The sequence below is a fragment of the Carettochelys insculpta genome, chromosome 8 (genome assembly GCF_033958435.1).
Source record: "Carettochelys insculpta isolate YL-2023 chromosome 8, ASM3395843v1, whole genome shotgun sequence".
In the NCBI taxonomy this organism is placed as follows: Eukaryota; Metazoa; Chordata; order Testudines; family Carettochelyidae; genus Carettochelys; species Carettochelys insculpta.
Window position 1 is genome coordinate 57247809 of NC_134144.1, and position 22339 is coordinate 57270147.

The window sequence follows — 22339 nt, forward strand, 5'->3', positions numbered from 1 at the left end:
AACCGTAATTAAGTCATTTTGAGAGCTTTGAAAGCTGGCTCATCTATTTCAAAACCCATCAAGGGCAAAAAAAGTCAGAGTCATGAAGGTGAAATAGTGATGGTAAAATTTTACTTTTTAAAAAAAAAGCTCTACTCTTTTGTATCGGTTGATGAGATTAATTTAGAGAGACCAGCAAAAAATAATCCAAATTCAAACATGTTTGTAACTATTAAGATTCTTTTTTTCCTGGGCTGTTGTACTAATATTTCAAGGATACTTTTTATTCTTTTCAGAGTGCTATTCCTTCAAGAAGTGCACACATTTCTTTGAAATCAAAGGCTTTTTTCAAACACTGTTTAAAAGCTAGCTATAATTGTAAGGGTGCTTAAATCCCTGAAATTCCTCCTGTACCCAGTTTATTCCAATGATGTAGCTCTTTTATCCTTAACTGTCATTCATCCACACAGTCTGCCTTTTTCAAAGATATTTTAGAAAAGGTCAGTCATCAAATTGCCATCAATAAATACCAAATGTGAAAGTGTTCAGTATTGGAGCCGCCCAACTTGAAATCCTATTACTATACTAAATAGCACCTTGAGATTTAAAAAACAAAATACAAAAAAACTAACTGAGATGGACCTTAACAAAAATATGTTACAGCAATATGTATCAAAAATTCCAGAGTAAGGCTAAGTTCTGCCATCTACTGCACCAAGACGTTGACTTAACTTGGAGATACAAATTCATGTGAAAACAAAAATTGGTTCTGAGCAGTGTGTTTTCTAAGACCATAAGGACACAAAATTTACTGTAATCATTTCCTCCATCTTCAATGACCCTCATTCTCCCCATTTCAATCAATCCAGACGGTCACAGCTCAGTAAGTTTCCTTTTTTCCATCTATACCTATATCCTCACCACCTATTTGTAGACTAAGAGGCATGAATTAATTCTTAGAGACTGTACGATCATAAGATAGCAATTGCCACTTTTAATTTTGATAAGGCATCATTTGAAGTTAGCCCGTATAACAGGTTTTATCTATATCCATCTATCTATGTATATTTAATACAGTCAGATAATTGCCAAAAATAAATTTGCTGTAATGCAAAAGAAAGTATTTTTGTTTGCCGTGGTTCATTTCTGGGAAAATTATAGACACAAACCAGGTTTTATAAACTATTTTTGGTCATATTTGGCCTGAATTTGGGTGTTTCCTGCAGCCCTTGTCTAACTGGCTGCTATCAACACAACATGTCTAAGCTGCTTGGAGAATTCACCCTCATCTCCACTGTTCCTTCCTGAAGATAGTGTATCATAGGATGCTGGCCTGTTCTAGCCCTTTCCACTGCTTTGTGGGGTGGGTGGCCTGTCATAATGACCACCATCAGATTTCTTGAGGTTTAACATTGGAAATAAGTACTAGAATATCTTTACATTACCCACATACTTTTGGCCTCAATCCCCTACAATTATTGCACACTCTGAAATTTACACAGAGTAATCCCGCAGAACTCAAACTTCTCAAGCACAGTATGTGTAAACTGATTACTCACAAATGTGTTGGCAAAAATCAGGGGTTTAGTTACATTATCTCAAATTTCAATCGAAGAAATTAAAATACAGTTATACTTACATATACCTAATGTCACTTGACATGTATACCCACCGAATCTGAATTTGACTGGAAATACTGTACTGTAGTGTTAATTCACCACTATATTGCAACAGATACTGTGTATAATTGACACATAAGCTGTGTCTACACGTGCACGCTACTTCGAAGTAGCGGCACCAACTTCGAAATAGCGCCCGTCGCGGCTACACGCGTCGGGCGCTACGTCGAAGTTAACTTCGACGTTAGGCGGCGAGACGTCGAAGTCGCTAACCTCATGAGGGGATCGGAATAGCACCCTACTTCGACGTTCAACGTCGAAGTAGGGACCGTGTAGACGATCTGCGTCCCGCAACGTCGAAATTGCTGGGTCCTCCATGGCGGCCATCAGCTGGGGGGTTGAGAGATGCTCTCTCTCCAACCCCTGCGGGGCTCTATGGTCACCGTGGGCAGCAGCCCTTAGCCCAGGGCTTCTGGCTGCTGCTGCGGCAGCTGGGGATCTATGCTGCAGGCACAGGGTCTGCAACCAGTTGTCGGCTCTGTGTATCTTGTGTTGTTTAGTGCAACTGTGTCTGGGAGGGGCCCTTTAAGGGAGCGGCTTGCTGTTGAGTCCGCCCTGTGACCCTGTCTGCAGCTGTGCCTGGCACCCTTATTTCGATGTGTGCTACTTTGGCGTGTAGACGTACCCTCGCAGCGCCTATTTCGATGTGGTGCCGCGCAACGTCGAAGTTGAACATCGACGTTGCCAGCCCTCGAGGACGTGTAGACGTTATTCATCGAAATAGCCTATTTCGATGTTGGCTTCACGTGTAGACGTAGCCATAGAGAAGTAAAGAAATTGTCCTGTAATTAATTTGGTATTTCAGCATGAGTTCATTACTCACAAACATAGATATTTAAAATGTGTTATGCTGGTCATCTTGAATGAGTACAAGTCACATCATATATTGTAAGGTACACTTAATATAAAACACCTATTTTAAAAAATCATTAAGTTGTTTTTAAAAATACTGTGCCTGTAATGTGATTTTGTATCATGAGCTAATGTACATGATCTAAGCAACAGAAAAATGTAATATCTTAATACCTACTAAAATTTCCCTAAAGTAGCTTTGCTATAATTAGAAGTATAGACCTACAGGGATTAGAAGAAAGTACTGTATCATTAAAAAGCATTCACAGAGTATATATCACTATACCTAACAGTTCAAAAGAGATCAGACCCTAAAAATGTGATATATTAGTTGGCAGAATTCAAGTGAGATATGAGTGGCTCTTGATATACACGAGTTATCATGTAGTTCTCTGTTTTATCAGTTCTAAACTACCACCAGGAATGCTTTACATTTTTTAATTTTATTTAAATTACTTATCTTAAATAACTCAAAAAATCTACAAAAGACTTAATGTAAAATGTGAGCAAAATATTCAAATACAAGGACATACATTACATGTTGAACTATGATTTAATATGCAATACTTTTCTACACGAAGCTGTTGGTCATAAATAATACATTTTGGGGAATCATTACAAATTTAATTTGAGTATAGTTCTTCAGCTGCTAGCCACTAATTTGTACTGTTTTATCACTTCATTATTACCAGAGTATGTAAACCCAAAATCGGAACATATTTATGGTCAAAAAATATGACATGGGCACCAGTTGCCTTTTTAAAGTCTCCAGTAGACTGAAATGGTGGTGTCCTAAACAGTATCATCATAAATAGCTTCTGAAAAGCAGTCATTGTAAAAGAAAACAGCTGAAAAAAATTCTGCAATGAATGGGCAGAACAAAATGTTTAATGTACTGACTAGATAAATTACATTGGTTTGCCAGTACTATTCTCGGGAACTGTCGGGTACCGAGTCCTGCAAGTCTTAGTGCTGCAAAGATGTCAGATCCTCGTCCCTGGCGTTCCAATTGGATTCTCTTTGAACATATGCCCTTTCAAGTGAAATTAATCAATCTCTTTATCACTCACACAGCATCTGGAGCCATAAACATTACCCAACTGCTGAGAAAGAAATGAAACCACTAATCGCACAGGGAGTAGGGCTTAGTGTTCTGAGCAAGAAAGTTTTTATTAAGTTCTAATTACAAAAGTGATTTTTCATGGCTAGCCTTCTAGAACACACCATGGAAAAGGAGGCTGGACTTACACAGTTGTCTACTGCATCCATCCCACAGCATATAGAACCAATATATTTAGAATGACAGTAATTAGGTTTTTATTGTGCTTTTCTAAATTTAATCCCATAACAAGACTAAATCACTGGAATAATGAAGTATGACACTTCCTTGATGCATTTCTATATAACCTTCACAGCTGTCTGTATGAAAGGATAGCCCACCCCCCACCCCAAATATACAGACAAAATTGACAGATGGGGGTTAAACATGTCATGAACATTGAGGACCAAACATTGCCTTAACATAAAAGTACACCACTCCCACGAATCTCCATGGGAACTCTATGCAGACCAAGGATAAAACATTTAGGCCTAAAAAATTAAGAAAATGTGGATACCAGTGATCTACTGGGATAGTTTAAAACATACAGTACAACTAAAATGATAAGATGTCATACATTATGCTTTCCTAATCCCACTTTCTCATTGCCATTTTCAGTCCCATCCTGCTCAAAGTGAAGCAATAGCAACACTTCCATAGATTTCACAGGGAATGAGATTGGGCCACAGATGTTTTAGAAACCTAGAAAAATTATAAAATCAGTGGAGAGATTTACTTAACAACTCTTGACCCCAGAAGCCATCAAAAGCCATGTTATATGAGTAAGAAAATATTCTTGCATAGGCTCCTCACATTAATTTTCTGTTCTAAACAGATACCAGTTTTATGAAAATGCCATTATCCCAATATATTGAATTAGTTCAGTTAAATTCTTGAGTGAAACCCTTGCTGAAGCTAACTTGAGATATAAATTATTACAAAAATACTATGAAGTTCTGAAGTACAGCAGAGTAATTAAGCCAAGCACTCCACTGAATGTGACCATCCATTTTTAATGTTGTGTTCTTACCTAGCAACAGAAATATTTTCAACAGCTGCATTCAATTAAAAAAAGGGAAAAAAAAGGAAAAACATCCCTGTTTTTCTTACCACTCATTAACCGCATCTACACTAGCTGGCTATTTCGAAATAGCGCCCGCGACATCTACACGTGCTGAGCACTATTTCGAAGTTGAAATTGACGTAAGGCAGCGAGACATCGAAGTCGCTATCCTCATCAGGAGATGGGAATAGCACCCTACTTCGACGTTGAACGTCGAAGTAGGGCACGTGTAGACGATCCACGTCCCACAACATCGAAATAGTGGGATCCTCCCTGGCGGCCATCAGCTGAGGGGTTGAGAGACGCTCTCTTCAGCCCCGGAGCTCTATGGTCGCCGCGTGCAGCAGCCCCTTAAAGCTCCCCGCCCCCTGAGTTCCTGTACAGGAAGCTGAGAGCGCATGCAGGCAGCAGCACAGCCACGTGCCCAGCCTGCACATCCTCACCAGCCCCAACCCAACACCCAGTACCCATGGCAGCCAGCCAGCCCCCCAAGTGCCCAAAGGTCCCCCCCAAGGGGACCCAGGGCTCCCAGCCTGCCAGCCAGTGGGGGAAGAGGCAGTGGGGCCCCTCCTGGACAGAGGCCGAGATCCAGGACCTCCTGGGGCTCTGGGGCAAGGAGGAGGTGCTCCAGGTAATGGGGAGCAAGAGGCGGAACACGGATGCATTCGCACGGCTGGCCAAGGGCCTGGCTGCCCAGAGTCACCTTGCCCGCACTCCTGACCATGTCACTTGCCCCTTTTACAGGGAGCTCAGGGAAATCCTGGGCCCCCGGTATACCTCCTCCTCCCACCGGCCACCGTTGACACCTCGGCCGATGAGCCCCAGCAGGCCCCAGAGACAGAGTCCGCCCTGGAGGCCAGCCCTGCACCCCAGGAGCCCCCCCCAGGAGCCCACCCCTGGGACACTGGAGGAGAAGGAGGAGGAGTCCTCCAGCAATAGGGGGCTCCAAATCGACCTCTCCTCCCGCAGCTCCAGCAGGGTGTCTGCCCGATGGGTGTCCCCCGACCATGGGAGCGGACTGTCAGGTATGTACCCCCCCGTGCACACCCCCAGGGTTAAGAGGCGGGGACAAGAGACATGATCAGGGCCCTCCACACACCCAGATGACCATGGCCCCGAGGACAGCAGTGGCATGTCCCTCAGAAGAGTCCATTAGCCCCTGCCCCCCAGCAGGACAGTGCCATGCCCCATCCCTGGGGATGGAGGGAGCAGAAACTAGGGTCCCCTGTGGTGGGGGGGGTTGGACACCCATCATCATCATCAGCATCTCTGGGGGACGGGGACAGGGATGGGGAACCAGCAGCAGAGGGGCTGCGGGGAACAAGGGCCACGGGTCAGGGCCCAGACTAATGGCTGTCTCCACTCTTCTTCCCCCCTCTGTTCCGCAGCTGCACCATCGGAGGGCCTGGAGAGCACCGGCACGCCGTCTGTGGTCCCAGAGAGCCCACCGGGGCCATCCCACTAGGCCAGCCCCTCGGCGGAGCACGGACCAGCCCCAGGACGAGCCCAACAGCAGCGGAGCCATCTGCGGGCGTCCACGGACCCCCCAGCTGCTCACCACCTTCCGGCATCAGCTGGAGGTGTCCGAGCAGCGCCTGCAGGTGGAGGAGCGGTGGCTCCATCTCCAGGAGCAAGCGCTGGCCTCGCACGAGGAGGCTTGGGGGGCCTTCATGTGCACCTTCCAGGACATCGCGCAGCACTTGGGCTCCCACCTGCCACTCTGCCCACCACTCCACCTGCCGTCCCTCCACCATCAGCTGCCCTGAGGCCTGCCGCCGAGGGGGACCATGGGCCTCCAGACACCGCCCGGCCCTATATGCCGGTTCTCCTGGCCCCCACCCAGCCTCGACAGGGCCTCCAGCCCAGATGTGGGTCGCACCCCTCAACACCAGGTGCAGGACAATAGGGGGTGCGTGGCCGAGGACATTGCCCCCCAAGGGCCCCCTCCTTTGGGCATATTCCCCCCATCCTTGGAAATAGTTTTTGTTCTACCCCTGTTTAGTACCTGCCCCCCATGTACATAGTTCCCCCCTTCTTCTTTTAATAATACACTTTGCACAGTTTTGTTTCAAAAAAAAATTCCATTTATTGCACAGAAGTGTGGGGGTATGCGTGCTCTCGGGTTCTCTGTGTTGTGGGCGTGGGGGCAGGGAGTGTTGTGGAGGAGGGGGGGTGCAGTGGGTGGCTCACCCGCAGCTGGCCCTGCCAGCGTTCACCCCGCAGCCTGCTCAAAATGGGCCCGCAGGGCCTCCCAGATCCAGATCCCCTCAGGGTCGACCTGGCGACTGGGGGCAGTGGGTGGCTGGACATCGGCCCTGCCAGCCTCCACAACCCAGCGCTGGAAGAAGGCCTCTCCCTTGCTCTCCACCAGGTTGTGGAGTGCGCTGCACATGCCCACAACCTGGGGGATGTTGGTGAGCCCTGCACCCAGGCGGGTGAGGAGACACCTCCAGCGCCCTTTGAGGCGGCCAAAAGTGCACTCGACCACCTGGCATGCATGGTTCAAGCGCGTGTTGAACCGCTCCTGACTGGCTGTGACATGGCCCATGTAGAGGTGCATGAGCCAGGGCCGGAGGGGGTACGCCGCATCTGCAATGAGGCAGAGGGGCATGGTGATGTCCCCCAACGGGATCTCCCGCTGGGGGATGTAGGTCCCCGCCTCCAGCCGGTGGCACAGGCCCGAATTTCTGAACACCCAGGCATCGTGGGTGCTGCACGGCCAGCCAACATAAATGTCCAAGAGGTGGCCCCAGCTGTCCACCAAGGCCTGGAGGACCACGGAATGGTATCGCTTCCTGTTCAGGAAGCGTCCTCTGCTGTGCTCCGGGGCATTGATGGGGATATGCATCCCATCTAGAGCCCCGAAGCAATTTGGGAAGCCCAGACTGGCAAGCCCCGCGATGGCAGCATCTGGGTCCCAAGCCGCACAAGCCTGTGGAGGAGCAGGGCAAGGACATGAGAGAGCACTGGTGAGGGCTGTGCACGGTTTGTCTGGCCCTCCCCCCAAGGCTCCCCCCCGCCCCCTGGGTCCTCTTACCTCCATGAGGACAGCCCCGACAGTGGCCTTGCCCATGCCGAGCTGCTGCCCTACAGATCGGTAGCTGTCTGGAGTGGCCAGCTTCCAGACAGCGATGCCGACCCATTTCTCTACGCTGAGGGCACATCGCATGGGGGTGTCCTGGTGCCGTAAGGCAGGGGTGAGCCACTGGCAGAGCTCCAGGAATGTCTGACGGCTCATTCGGAAGTTCCGGAGCCAGCGGTCGTTGTCCCACTCGCCGAGCACCAGCTGCTCCCACCAGTCCGTGCTCGTGGGGTATCTCCACAGCTGGTGGCATGTGCAGCGGGGAGAGGCTGGGAGGGCAGCAAGGTCTGGGGCTGCTTCCTCATCCCCTGGGGGCAGCTCATCTTCCTCAAATAAAAGATGTTCAGCTGCCTCCTGCATGGCACTGAGCAGGGCAGCCACTGGTCCTCCAGGGGCGGGTGTGTGGGCCTCTGGCTGCTGCTGCTGGGGGTCCATGGTACTTCACGGGGCGTGCGTGCTTGTGACTCTGCAGACTGCATGCCGTGCAGGCTGAGTGTGTCTGGGAGGGGCCCTTTAAGGGAGCGGCTAGCTGTTGCCCCGGAAGTGCTAGTCTGCCCTGTGACCCTGTCTGCAGCTGTTCCTGGCACCCTTATTTCGATTTGGGCCGCTTTTGTGTGTAGACGCTCCCCTGCAGCGCCTATTTCGACGTAGTGCTGTCCAACGTTGACGTTGAACGTCGACGGCACCAGCCCTGGAGGATGTGTAGACCCTATTCATCGAAATAGCTTATTTCGACTTCACTACATCAAATAAGCTATTTCGATGTAGCATCCCAGTGTAGACGTAGCTAATGTGTGCCTTTTGGGAGCAAAATATGCACATCAATGAAAACCAACGAAGCTGAATGAAGAGTACTACAATTCCAATAACAATCTGTCTTTAAAAAAGGAACAATTTAAAAGAAACCACATACACAGATTTGCTGGTTTGACCCAAAGTTCTGTTCCCATAGTAACTATAAAGAAAAGAAAAAGGATAAGATGGCTAACTCATACTTTCCCCTGCCCTAACAATAACAAAGCAGTCCTATTTTTCAAAACTGCTATTGTAAGGGAGGGAAATGGAGTATTAAAAGATTAGTGCAAAAATCTCCAGTGTAATCCAGTTTAAAACACCACCTATTATGCACTTAAAGTTTGCTAGAGAAACATATTCAAAGATATATAGACTTTGGGTAAAAGAACTATTGAAATAGTTTCTCACGTACAAGAATACCAAAATTAACAGATACATACACAACAAAATATTCATTCATTCTGCAGCTCGTCTAGCTAGCTATAGCAGCAGCAGCAGTAGACAGAATTATTTTCAGGAATAAAAGAAAATCTTTTAAACTGTTTCTAACTCCCCATCCCTTTCTTTAGTGGATTTTTTTTCAGGGCATAGCACCCATACCTCAATAAATTATTGTTTCACAACTTCTTTTTGAAGAGAGTATATTATCTGGCAAGTTTGGTTGTTTTTTTTTGTCAGCAATGCCACCTCCACAACCATACATGGCTCCCTGGCAGACACTCTTTGCAGTTTGGCTGCATGAGAGGGAGATATAAAGCAGGTAGGTGCCTCCTTTGTAGCATGGGACCCAGCTGGGCTGTTGTTACAAGAAGGGCAGTGCTTAAAGAGTAAATGGAACAGGGCTAGCAAGAGCAAAAAAGGGCTAGAAGCCAGAGGGATGCAAACCAATGAGCAGCATGAGAGAGTACAATCCTGTAATTATGAAAACGTCTGTTATGGTATCTTAAAATTTCCTAGAAGGTAGGTGACTGTGATAGGTGAGGGGAGAGAGAAAATTAGGAAGCAAGGAAAAGAGATGGGGGAAACAAGGTGAGCAAAGATAGGGCAAGTAGTAGGTATGCCACAAGGGGTACAAAGGAAAAGAGACAGAAAAGGATAAAAACTATAAAAAGAGAAGAGAAATCAAAGTCAAAGGAGGAAAAAGGAGCAAGAAAGCCAGCACAACTTGGAGGTCAGAAATGAGGTTTACCTCTCTCCCTTTTCTGAAATTCCACAATCAGCACTGCCATTTGGGCACTTGATTTCCCTACAGCAACCTTAAATCCACCCCGACTCTACTTAATCACTTATATGGTGATTTTACACATTCTCTCTCTCTGGCTACGTCTACACGTGCCCCAGACTTCGAAATGGCCACGCAAATGGCCATTTCGAAGTTTACTAATGAAGCGCTGAAATGCATATTCAGTGCTTCATTAGCATGCGGGCGGCAGCGGCACTTCGAAATTGACGCGCCTTGCCGCCGCGCATCTCGTCTAGACAGGGCTCCTTTTCGAAAGGACCCTGCCTACTTCGAAGTCCCCTTATTCCCATCAGCTCATGGGAATAAGGGGACTTCGAAGTAGGCGGGGTCCTTTCGAAAAGGAGCCCCGTCTGGACGAGCCGCGTGGCAGCAATCCGCGTAAATTTCGAAGTGCCACTGCCGCCCACATGCTAATGAAGCGCTGAATATGCATTTCAGCGCTTCATTAGTAAACTTCGAAATGGCCATTTGCGTGGCCATTTCAAAGTCTGGGGCACGTGTAGACACGGCCTCTGCCATTACAATCTAGTGTTCAACCCACTACAAGCTGCAGAAAAAATGAAGGCATCTCTTCCTGATAATAATCCCAAAATATGTTTTCTGATCAGTTTGCTGGAGAATTGTTCCATTCAGCAGATGTTCCCCACATTAGTGCCTAATTCCCAGATTATTTTTTCTGTTTGTTTAACACTCAAAAGCTTCAGTCATCTGCTGGCCCAAACATATCTATATACTTTATCTAGTGGAGGTGTATTTAAATTATATTTTAAAGATAACAGACTATTTTATTTTTATTTTAATCCATTTTCCAACTGGCTTTTTAAACTGGTTGCAAAATGGGAAGAGAAAGAAAATCAAACTTTTGTTTGTTTAATCAACATTATGTTTCTACTGCAATTTTTCAGGCAGCTCTTTTTCTAAACTGGACTGGACACATACAAGTAGCTCCTTTAACTTGCAAAACTTCTGAGAAAAACATAAGGAAGAAGATGTGGTTTCTTGTGTTGTCATTAGATATGTTTGCTGATTATTTAACAGAAGTGTAAAACAGCTCAAAGAGAGCTGAACTTTTTTTGGTCAAACCTTCAAAAGTCATTTCTAGGTCATCCACTCATGGAAGATCATTAGCCAATAAATTTGTTAGTCTTTGAGGTGCTACAGTACTGCTTATTGTTACAAAAACATAGAAAACTTTAAACCCAAAAGACATTGTAAATATTATGAGTGATAAAAAACGGGTTTAAAAAGTAAGACAATTTCAGCCTTAAATAGTGATGACATACCTATCAACATAACTAATTGAATTTAAACAGTGCTCTGTTTTATTCCAATGTGCCTGAATTGTAACATTAAAGTGATGCCTACATTTAAAAAAGGGTCAGGAGTCCGAAAAGTAAGAGACAAGCAAGAATTTAGTAACTGCTTCAAGAATTCAGTGGTCAAAAGCAGATCAACTTAGCTGAGTCTCAAGCATCATGAAACCCCCATACCACCACAATATGAAAGTAATTTAAAAGTATTTCTTTTCCTATTATTTTCCTCATGTAGTGAGCTCTGATCATCTTGGATGGATTTTCATTCTTATCTTCTGCAAGACTGTTACTTGTCCCTTAAAAAGTCAGTCTTTTGACAAAAAAAGATTCAGACCCATTTTAACATTTTGTGTATTTAAGTGAGAAAGTATATTTTAACAAATAAGTCAAAAGGACTTTCAAATTAGCACCTGACCATTCTGAAATGAAACTGGTAAACTATGGCAAAAACACATGAAAATAAAACAAAAAAGGGCCTTTTTGGTCTTACCCATAACTGCATACACATATTCATTAACCATTCAAAGGTTCCTTCTTCATTAGGACAATGGTGAGCAACCTGCAGCGCAAGGGCCGCATGCAACTGACTGGGGTTTTGTGTGTAGTCCGCGATATATTTTGTTCTCCATTGCCCATGCACAGGGTTGACAGATTCTGCTGGTTTTCATCCACATTGTTTTTTCTCTTCCCCTCCCCCGACGGTATTACAAAAGTGTCACACACCAAAAGCAAGGGCATGCTGATTGCACAGGACATTACAGCCGTGTCTACACTAGCCCCAAACTTCGAAATGGCCACGCAAATGGCCATTTCGAAGTTTACTAATGAAGCGCTGAAATGCATATTCAGCGCTTCATTAGCATGCGGGTGGCCGCCGCGCTTCAAAATTGACACGGCTCGCCGCTGCACAGCTCGTCCCGACGAGGCTCCTTTTCGAAAGGACCCCGCCTACTTCGAAGTCCCCTTATTCCCATGAGCAGATGGGAGCAGTTCAGTTGCTCAGGATATTATCCAGGGAGTCTTATTGCTGGCAGACCAGGACAAAAATATTTGGCAGCTAAAATTAGCGAACTCAGATTAAAATAGCAGCTGAAAAAGACTAATTAGTATAGTTGGATAATTCTTCAACTATTTAAGTGAGACTGTCATTAGTGAGCCAAACCTCCTTCAGTGACAAACTAAAAATAGAAATATTGTCCAAAGAAGAAAACAAACTATCCCATGAGCAAACAAACTGGTCCCATGAGCAGATGGGAATAAGGGGACTTCGAAGTAGGCGGGGTCCTTTCACAAAGGAGCCCTGTTGGGACAAGCCGCGCAGCAGCGAAGTGTGTCAATTTTGAAGCGCGGCGGCCGCCCGCATGCTAATGAAGCGCTGAATATGCATTTCAGCGCTTCATTAGTAAACTTCGAAACGGCCATTTGCGTGGCCATTTTGAAGTTTGGGGCTAGTGTAGACACGGCCTACAAGATCCATGTGCTCCTTCTGCATCCACTCAAAGTACTGCTACAGTTCGACTGGCACATGCTGCATATTCTAGATACATAAATGCAGTTAACAAAACTATCTATCCCAGGAAACCATCTTGGTTACAACAATCTTTTGGCCCACAGTCTTATGCAGCCCACTCATTCGCCTAGGTTACCCATCACTGCATTGGGGAACATTAACTGTAAAGTGGATTTCATAACTTTTCCATTATGGTTCATTCCTGAAGAGCTAATGATTTAAAAAAACACCAAACTAATTTTGTATGTTCCTCTCAAATGCTGGTAACAACTCTAAAGGAAGATTTTTGATCACCATCAGCAATTAAATTTATGTCTCACAAAACCTAGCTTCCTGCAACCTACACATACTTGCAAATTAATAGTATATCCTGCAGGATTAAGTATGTTTTTCAGATTATCTACAATGCAAGTTATTCTTCCAGAATGATGGTGCATTCAAAGTTCCTTTCTCTCTCAGTCTGAATCTCCATTGTTTCCTCATGAGTAATGCAATGGACCTAACTGTTTAAGGTCTAGATTTGTTACAATTGCAGTAACTTGCATACCTGTCACATTTTTGTTACACCATTCTCTCTCCTAGAATAGTTTGTTTTCTTCTTTGGTCAATATTTCTATTTTTAGTTTGTCACTGAAGGAGGTTTGGCTCACTGATGACAGTCTCACTTAAATAGTTGAAGAATTATCCAACTATACTAATTAGTCTCTTTCAGCTTCTATTTTAATCTGAGTTCACTAATTTTAGCTGCCAAATATTTTTGTCCTGGTCTGCCAGCAATAAGACTCCCTGGATAATATCCTGAGCAACTGAACTCAATGGCAAAACTCCCATTGGTTTCACCTCCTGATTCTAGACAAATAGTAGGAAATTAACAAATTTTCAGTAAGCCAATAAGACGGTCTTTACAAGAGGGTATTAGGCCTTGTGGGTGTAATCTGTTAAATTAAAAAAACATTGAATTCTGGATTAAATTTTCCACTAAGCCCTTTGTTGATTTTTAGCTGTCTTTCCTTTTAGACTAGCGAGAAAATCATTCTGAGGTGCACTGAACATTTAACCAGAAAGAACTCATTGCTAAAATTACTGTTGGTTCCATATTGTAAAAATTATGCAATTTTTCCAATGAACCAGTGATGTGAATTGGGTGCCTGTGCTATCACTTCCCTTCCCACCTCCGAAGCCTCTTTGGAAGGTTCAGATTTTACGTGTTATATATATGTGGATTATATGGGGAGCCAAAGACACCACTAGGGACATTTCTTGATGGCCACAGGAACGCACAGATACATACACATCTCATAGAACTGTAAGGGACATTGAGAGGTCACCGAGTCCAGTCCCCTACCCTCTTGGCAGGACCAAGCATCAGTTCTTACAGATTTTTTTTTTAATCTATTTGCCCCAGACCCTAAATGGCCTCCTCACAAATTGAACTCACAACCCTGGGTTTACACAGCCAGTGCATGCATCCTGAATGTTCAGCAATAAACAGCATTTCCCAAGAAATATAGAGGAATATTGTGAATGAACCTTGATTCCTGAATTTTGTCAGCCATTATAAACCTGTTTAAAAAAAATTACTTCTGCTTGGGAAAGGATGTATTTAGTCACAGGGGCACAAGCACCTTGACAAGAACAGTTCTATAATTTTCATTGGGGTTTCATGACAGAAGTGCACTTTCATGAAAAATCGCTGAACCCCTCTATTGCTGTCTCTACAACATACTTTCTAAGGCAATCAAGAGTTTAATAATTCTTTGTCAATCGGAAACAAGCAAAAGTTAACATTTAATAAGCATTTTATTTACACCTCTAAAGACTTACCATACAATACATTACAGAACTAGACTGACATAAAATAAAAATAAGGACTTGTTTTGTTCTTATACATTCTACCTTCCAAAGTGTAGTGGAGTTGTCTGTTCAATCAGCAGGCTCAGTTGTCAGGGCCAGTCTCTTTTGGTTCAGTACATCCAGGACCACCAAAAATGGGGTTCAGTTGGGTCAGCTTGCTTATTGGTAACCTCCTAGTCCTGCTCATTGCAGGGGTAGGAGAAGGGGAATGTAGGACAGGTAGCAAAACCTGAGGCCTTCTCCTCTACTGGGTCCTGGCCAAGGGCCCTGAAAGTGCGACAACATGGGATGGTTTATACCCATCTCACACGCTGATCACTTTCCCCAGGCCATTTCATACCATACCCAACACCTCAGATTTATAGATCTCAAGGCCAGAAAGAATCACTATGATCACCGACACTGTCTCCTGCACATTATGAGCTACATAACCTCACCCCCTACTGCTCATAATTGAGGCACTGAAATCCTCAAATAATTATTTAAAGATATCTCATCACAACCTAACCATCATTTACTGACGTGTGAACCAGCAAGAGTTAAGGAAGGACCTCTGCCAATCTGACCTAGGAAGATACACTAACCTGACCTAATTCGTCAATCAGTTAGACATTGAGCATGTCAGTGAGGGTCAGCAACCAGACCCCTGAGAGAAAATTCACTGTAGTAAGAGCCTTCTTCCACCTAATGTTCTATTTCAGACACTGGAGATACAGTAAACTCTTTCATATCCAGTATTCTATTATCCAGAACTCCCAAATAACCGGCATTTCATCCATAAGTAAATTTTAGTTACGTTGTCCATAAATACAGTATATTGAAAGTAAATACAAATAAATGCAGCAAATACAGTGAAAGTTTACAGAGTACAGTACTAATGTTGTTGGTAAATAAAGTGCTCTGCAAACATTTTTGTTTGTTTCTCAGTATCTAATCTTGTTTTGCTGTAGTGTTATGCATTGCTAGGTATATCTGTCTGTTATCCAGAATATTTGAATATCTGGCAACCAGAGCTGCCAGATATGAAAGAGTTTACTGCATTTGCTAATTGCAGTCACAGCTGAGCCACATGCTATTGTAGGAAACTTCATCACACTGATAAATGTATCAAAACTGATAAACCATAAACTTTTCAAACTGAGTCTTGAAACCAGTTATATTTGTTGCACCCACTGTTCCCCTTGGAAGTCTGTTCTAGAACATCACACCTCTGATGGTCAGAAACCTTTATCTAATGTCAAGCTTAAATTTGTTGATGGATGATTTATATCCCTTTATTCTTGAGCCAGTGTTGGTGCTTAACTTAAACAATTCCTCAGCTTCCTTTTCTGTTTATTCCCCTGATGTATTTATAGAAAGCAATCATATATTCCTCTCAGTGTTCATTTGCATAATGAAAAGAAGCCAAGCTCCTTGAGTCTCCTCTTGTAAGAGAGGCTCTCCATTTCTCTGATTGTCCTTGTAGGCCTTCTCTGTGCCTGATTCAGTTTGTATTTATCTTTCTTGAATATGGGAGACCAGAACTGTACACTGTATCCCAGATTAAATCTTGCCAGTTCCCAGTATAACAGTAGTAACACTTCCCTATTTCTATTGGAAATTCCTCACCTGAGGCATTGCATGATTGCATCGGCCTTTTTCATGGTAGCATCTCTCTGACAGCTCAGTCTTCATGTGGTCAGCTAGTACCCCTGGCTCTTTCTCCTCCATCTCTTTCAACTGATGTGTCTACAGCTGACAGCAAAAATTCTTGCTGTTCTACTTTAAGTATCTGACTTCACACTTTGCTTTAATAAATTTCATACAAGCTTCTATTACCCCAGTTTACAAGGTTGTCCAAAATCTTAGGCCCTTCTGAAACGCCACAGAGTGATATGGCACCACTTCGTGTGCTGCTCTGACAGAGCGCTGGGGGAGTACGGCTGACTTCTCTAAGCCTCGACCATTCCACCCACAGCCCTGCTCCTCCCAGGATGGGGAGGCAGGCTCCTCTCCCACCTTGCCCCCAAGCCTGGAGCAGCTGTCACCCTCGCTGCTACTAATGCAGTTCTCTGTATTAGCAATTCCTGCACATTGTATTAGCACACCACTATTTGTGCCAAGGTCAGTAACAAACATATTAAATAAGATTGATCCCAAAACCAGGCCCTGAGAAACTACACAAGTAATCTCCCTCCAGCCTGACAGTTCACCTTCCAGTATGATCTACAGTAATACGCCCTTTATGTACTTCCTCGCCTTTACAATTCTCATCTTAATAACCATCTTCTCACATTTAAATAATTATTTCCCATGTAGAATTATCTCAAAGAAAGATTAGTTGGCCTCGTACAATCTTCCTTTTGCAAAACCATGGTATATTTTTTCCTAGTTACCATTTACCTCTATGTTCTTCAGTACTTTATTTTTCAAAAATTTGTTCCAAGGCCTTGCATAAAATTGGGGTCAACCTAACAGGCCTGTGTTTTCCCAAATAACCATCCCCCGGCCCAATACCATTCTCTCTCTCTCTCTCTCTTTTTTTTTAATAGAACTGGGTACTAGATGATCGATTTTCCAGTCAAAACGTACTACTCCATCTTGTCCCATTAAGACTCCTCAGCAGGTAACTGCTTCAGTTCAAAAGATCCCACTTTCTTCCCACTGGCTCACCTGGCAGCTTGCCAGCAGAGAACCCACTCTGTCTGAGTTAATCCTTTACAGGCATTCATTCATAACAGGCTCCTAGCATTGGTATATTTGAAATTAAATAATTTCTTCTCTTTACATCAATTGGTTACCCAATTAATAATGTTCTCAATTTCTTGATTCTCCATTAACTGAGGCTCATATCTTCCTTCGTTTCACTCCTCCCCTTGTGTTATTTTAGTTTAACACGCTCTTGAGTACTCTGACCATCCTGTTTTTGGTGAGACTGGTTCCATTTCTGCTGAGACCCCTTTTCGCTTACCTAACCAGAAGTTTATTTTTAGAATCTTCTGCTTTCCGTCTCCCTTTCACGCTCAGGAGCAGAAAATACCAAAGAAGATCACTTGGAAATTCTTCTTAAGCACACTTCCGAGTTCCCTGAAGTCATGTCTTATCTGTGATCTATCATTAATGCTCGATTGAACCATCACCACTGGATCCTTGACCACTCACTTCAGAAATCCAGCCAGTCTCATGTGAGTGATGTCTCATGTCTTGGTTCTGGGCTGACAGCACACCATCTTGTCGTCTACTTATCCTTTGCAGAATGTTCTTTTGATTCCTTTGAGTGTACAATCTTCAACAAGGACGGACTGACTTCCTTGGACAGTTGAGGGAACTGCAGTTAAAACTGATTTTCTTAGTGGTTGGGCAGAGCTACCATCCACAGGTGCATCTCATACATCTCTCCCTTCCTCTTAGACCCCCTGGTTCTTGAGAACAATATTCCACAGTTTCCACATGGAAGACCTAGTATCCACTTGACACTTGTAGCTGTGTGAAATTCCTCCTGATTCTCTTCTCTCTAGTAGTCCTGTCCACCCATTCTCCTCTACTCCAGCTATGAAAAATGAGGGTATGACCTCTAAGTTATGAATGGCCAGGACTTCCTTCTGACTTCCTACAGCTCCAACAACTTAGTTGCCAGCTCTGTTCTTCCTTGAACCTGATGTACTGATATCAGAGTAGCAGGCAAGTTTGTCTGTATCTTCAAAAACAACAAGAAACCCTGTGGCACCTTATAGACTAACAGATATTTTGGGGCATAAGCTTTCATGGGCAAAGACCCACTACATCAGATATACCGATGTTTCCTAACAAATCTACCTAGGAACACCTAAACTTCCCTGGTTCTCAGTAGTTTCTCTCTTTTGCCTGTCCAGTCCAAGGAGCTTCTCCAGACCAGCTTTCTCTTCATGTGTAATAAGTCCCTTCTGGCTTCAGACAGGAAAGGAAGCAAAGCACATTCATTGCAGGACAGCCCCAGTTCCACCACTGGACATCTTGAAACTGCACATAGCGCTGATTTTGGAAGCAAACCTTTTCATGCTCCTGTTCTCAACAACGTCGGAAACTCTCGTATTAGCTTGCTCTGTGACTACTCAGAAATATGTATCTCCTATCAAGCCTCCCTCTTTATCTCAACTCCATCTCTCACCATAAGAAAATAATGGACCACTAAAAGACTTAAAATAGTGAGGCTGATCAAATCTCCACAGGTCAGAGCCTTGTGGCCTTTACTAAGGTACCAACAGACAGGTATGGCTCAACCATTTATCCAAGGTTTTGTTACCTGTCCACAGTGAACCCACAAATGGGCCAAACGAACCAATTCAGCAAGTGCCACTACCTCCAAGGACAGAGTCCACAGTGATGCCCTCCCAAAACTCTACTTTTAGCTGCCTATAACCCAAGCTACACAAAGTGTCACTGCAGGATATAGTATTTCAGTGAACAAGAAGATAGATTAAACTGAATAGAGGGGGAAATATGTATATATGTGGGCATATAAACATATAAAACTACCTGAAAACTCCATAAGGCCATTTTTCTTTGGAAATTTCATTGTAGGGTGAAGCCAGAGTAGAGCTAGGAAACAGACTTCTTACAGCATAAGAACCAGAAAGTGAACAAATAAGAATATTTTGATTCCTACCTGTTTTCCATACAAATTGATGATCCTTCCTGGCTTCCAAATCAGTTGCTTGTAACATTGAAAGCACAAGTAAAAGCAAGATATTCCTCATGCCCTGCCATGCCCAATGAGCAGACACCCAGATATCCCTCGAAAACATAATTCAGTCTCTTGTCAGCTCGAGTCCTAGATTTGAAAGAAAAAGAAAATTAGTTGGCTAAAAATACATTGTAATAAGGCAAAGTGATCAGTTTCAGGGTCAGTGCTAGCCAGCTCACACTGCATAGCCCCTTTCATGGTGGAGATCCTTACAGTGGTACTTTTGCTCATAATGCACTTTTAGTTCTGGAGGCTCCTGGTTCAATTCTCAGTATCAGCCAAAATGACAGCTATACCAAAGCCTCAGTGCATTCTTAAAAAGTAATCTGCTAGTATCACAACTTTAAAATGCAAGGTTTTCACAGTAATAGGTCATGTGAGAACCTTAAGCAACGTTTTTTCTCTCTCTTCCATCTATTTATCTTTAACTAATCCACCACTATTTATAGTTAAACAACCCATGGATGGAGACATGCTGAAGGTGCCAAGTTCTGCACTGGGTATTAACCCCAATTTCCACGAAGCTAAGGGCAGTGAGATACAGTATTCAGAGATCCACTGACAACCCAAATCATGTATGTAGATGATATCATTAGAAATAGAACTAAGAACAGAATTTTGATGTGAAAGTGAATCCTAGAGTTTAGACCAGTGGTAGGCAACCTACAGCCCCCTCACTGGCTGCTGTTTCCAGCAGCTCCCATTGGCAGGGAACAGCGAGTGGTAGCAGTGGGTAGCCATACTTGCAGATGAAAGGTAAACAACTTGTCTGGCAACCCTTCAGCAGCTTATCCTAATAAGCCATGTGCAGCCCATGGACTGCAGTTTGCCCAACACCAAGTGTATACTGCATCCATTTCTCAGATAACACTGGCTTTTGCATGTATTTTTTAAGAATTTCTTCATTTAACTGGTTATTAGTCACACATTTCCTACTCAAAGTTCCCCTTCTGGGACAGGGATAGCCAAGTGATAGGATTCTTCTGCAAGGTTATTGTCATATTTATGCTATTGGCATCATTTGGTGCCTTTCATTAACATTTATCAGACAGAAGAAATTTAGTTCTGAAGTTCCATTTCCAGCCTTATACAAAAGCAGCATTATTACAATACATATACAACACAATATGCACAGCATAGTTCTTGATAAGAAGGCAAAGAAACCTGAACATAGTGGATATGCACTAAAACTTTTAATTTGGAGCTTTATTGAAGTTATTCAATCAGCTTCTATTGTGATAAACTCATGTAATTATAATTATAATTAATTAGATAGACTAATTAGTGTGAAGGATACAGTGCTGTATCTATTTAGCTTAAATTGTTTTTATATTTTATCTGCATTGCAAAACCTAAAGAGAAATCAAGTTGAACTTTTACACAGGCAAATGTGTGGAATGCAAGAGGCTTACTGTAATCATGGACTACTCCACTATGTATTGGGGTTAACTGTAGGACTCAAGATAAAAAACAAACACTGCACCTGAATTTAAGGTGGGGTGAGCAAGTCTCAGTCCCTTGGTGAGAGCTAAATTCTAAAGCTTACAAGAAGAACAAAGGACCATAAATCACCTTGTAAGCATGTTTGCACTGTGTTAATTAACCCCCAGAAGCCACTTGGGCCTTGCACAGAAGTGAGCCTGCTCTTTGGAAGAAGGATGTGAATCCAGTGATGACGGCTTGTTATTTGTGAAGCTACAGAGCAATACGGTTACCCCTCTGAGGCCGTGTCTACACGTGCCCCAAACTTCGAAATGGCCACGCAAATGGCCATTTCGAAGTTTACTAATGAAGCGCTGAAATGCATATTCAGCGCTTCATTAGCATGCGGGCGGCAGCGGCACTTCGAAATTGCCGCGGATTGCCGCCGCGCGTCTCGTCCAGACAGGGCTCCTTTTCCAAAGGACCCCGCCTACTTCAAAGTCCCCTTATTCCCATGAGCTGATGGGATTTGCATTTCAGCGCTTCATTAGTACACTTCAAAATGGCCATTTGCGTGGCCATTTCAAAGTTTGGGGCACGTGTAGACGTAGCCTGAGAGTTTTAAAAAGAGATAGCAACTCTAGGTAGAGCTAGTGAAAACACATGCACATACATATTCATGCCCAGGGAAGCCCCAGAAAAGCTTTTATTCAATTTCAAAATTAAAGCTTCACGTTTAAACAAAAAAGAAGGTCAAGGAAAAAAAATAAAACAAAATGTGAGAGGTGGGACTCTCAGGGTTTTAAAAGGTTCCCCACTGCTAAGTCAGGAGCCAAGCCTTGCTTGAGCTGAGGTTCCCATGGCTTTGAGGCTGCCAGCTCTGAGGCAGCAAGCCTAGAATTCCTGGCACAGCAAGGTTGTCTCAGGGCAGTGAATGATGGATCCCTGTTCCTGAAGCAATGCACATTGGGGCTGCCCCACAGTTTCATACCCTGGAAGCTCAGGATCTCTTCCAGCTCACCAGGCAGGTTTCCAACATAAACCTGTATGTGATTAACCTAGGGTTCATCAAATCCAAACTGTTCTTGTGAAACATGTCAGGTTTGACAAAACAGTACTATCTGGTGAAGTTTCGTTCCTTGAGAAAGTTTTGGTCAGCTCTAATGCAGGCCATGCTATAATTAACTCTGTGTATACTATCACTCATCTGGACTGTCTCCTCACTCCACAATCAGTATTGAGGAGCACCACCTTTCTGTGATTCCCCAGAATCACAACCACCATGTATGATGTTATGGAGAAGGGATAGCTCAGTGGTTTGAGCACTGGCCTGCTAAACCCAGGGTTGTGAGTTTAATCCTTGAGGAGACCGATTAGGGCAAATGGATGCCAGGGATGGTGCTTGGTCCTGCAAAGAGAACAGGAGACTGGACTAGATGACCTCCTAAGGTCCCTTCCAGCTCCAGAAAATGTGTATCTCCAATTATTTAACTTTTTTATTTAATGTGTGACAGATGTCCCAGACCTGGAGGGAGTTGGAAGGGTTTGGCAACATTGGCTCCAATTCTACAAGGAACTTAACCATGTGCTTAAGTTAGGGTTGCCAACCATTCTGGTTTTGCCAGCAGTCTCTCAGAATCAGGCATGATCTCCCAAATACAGACCGTACCTGAATCCAAACTGCTCCTCCTGAACATCAACCCCTGCCTCAGTCCTGAACCCCCACCACACCTGAATCCTTCCAGA

General features: G+C 44.0%; 1 protein-coding gene across 1 annotated transcript in view; it reads right to left on the bottom strand.

Moving 5' to 3' along the window:
• The window catches only part of THSD7B (thrombospondin type 1 domain containing 7B), a 440276-nt gene extending 421044 nt beyond the window's left edge, over positions 1-19232 (bottom strand). Inside the window, exon 1 of the mRNA XM_075001414.1 lies at positions 19094-19232. Within this exon, the coding sequence (XP_074857515.1) occupies positions 19094-19232 (139 nt within the window). The remainder of the gene's footprint in view (positions 1-19093) is intronic.
• Between the last annotated feature and the right edge of the window lie 3107 nt (positions 19233-22339).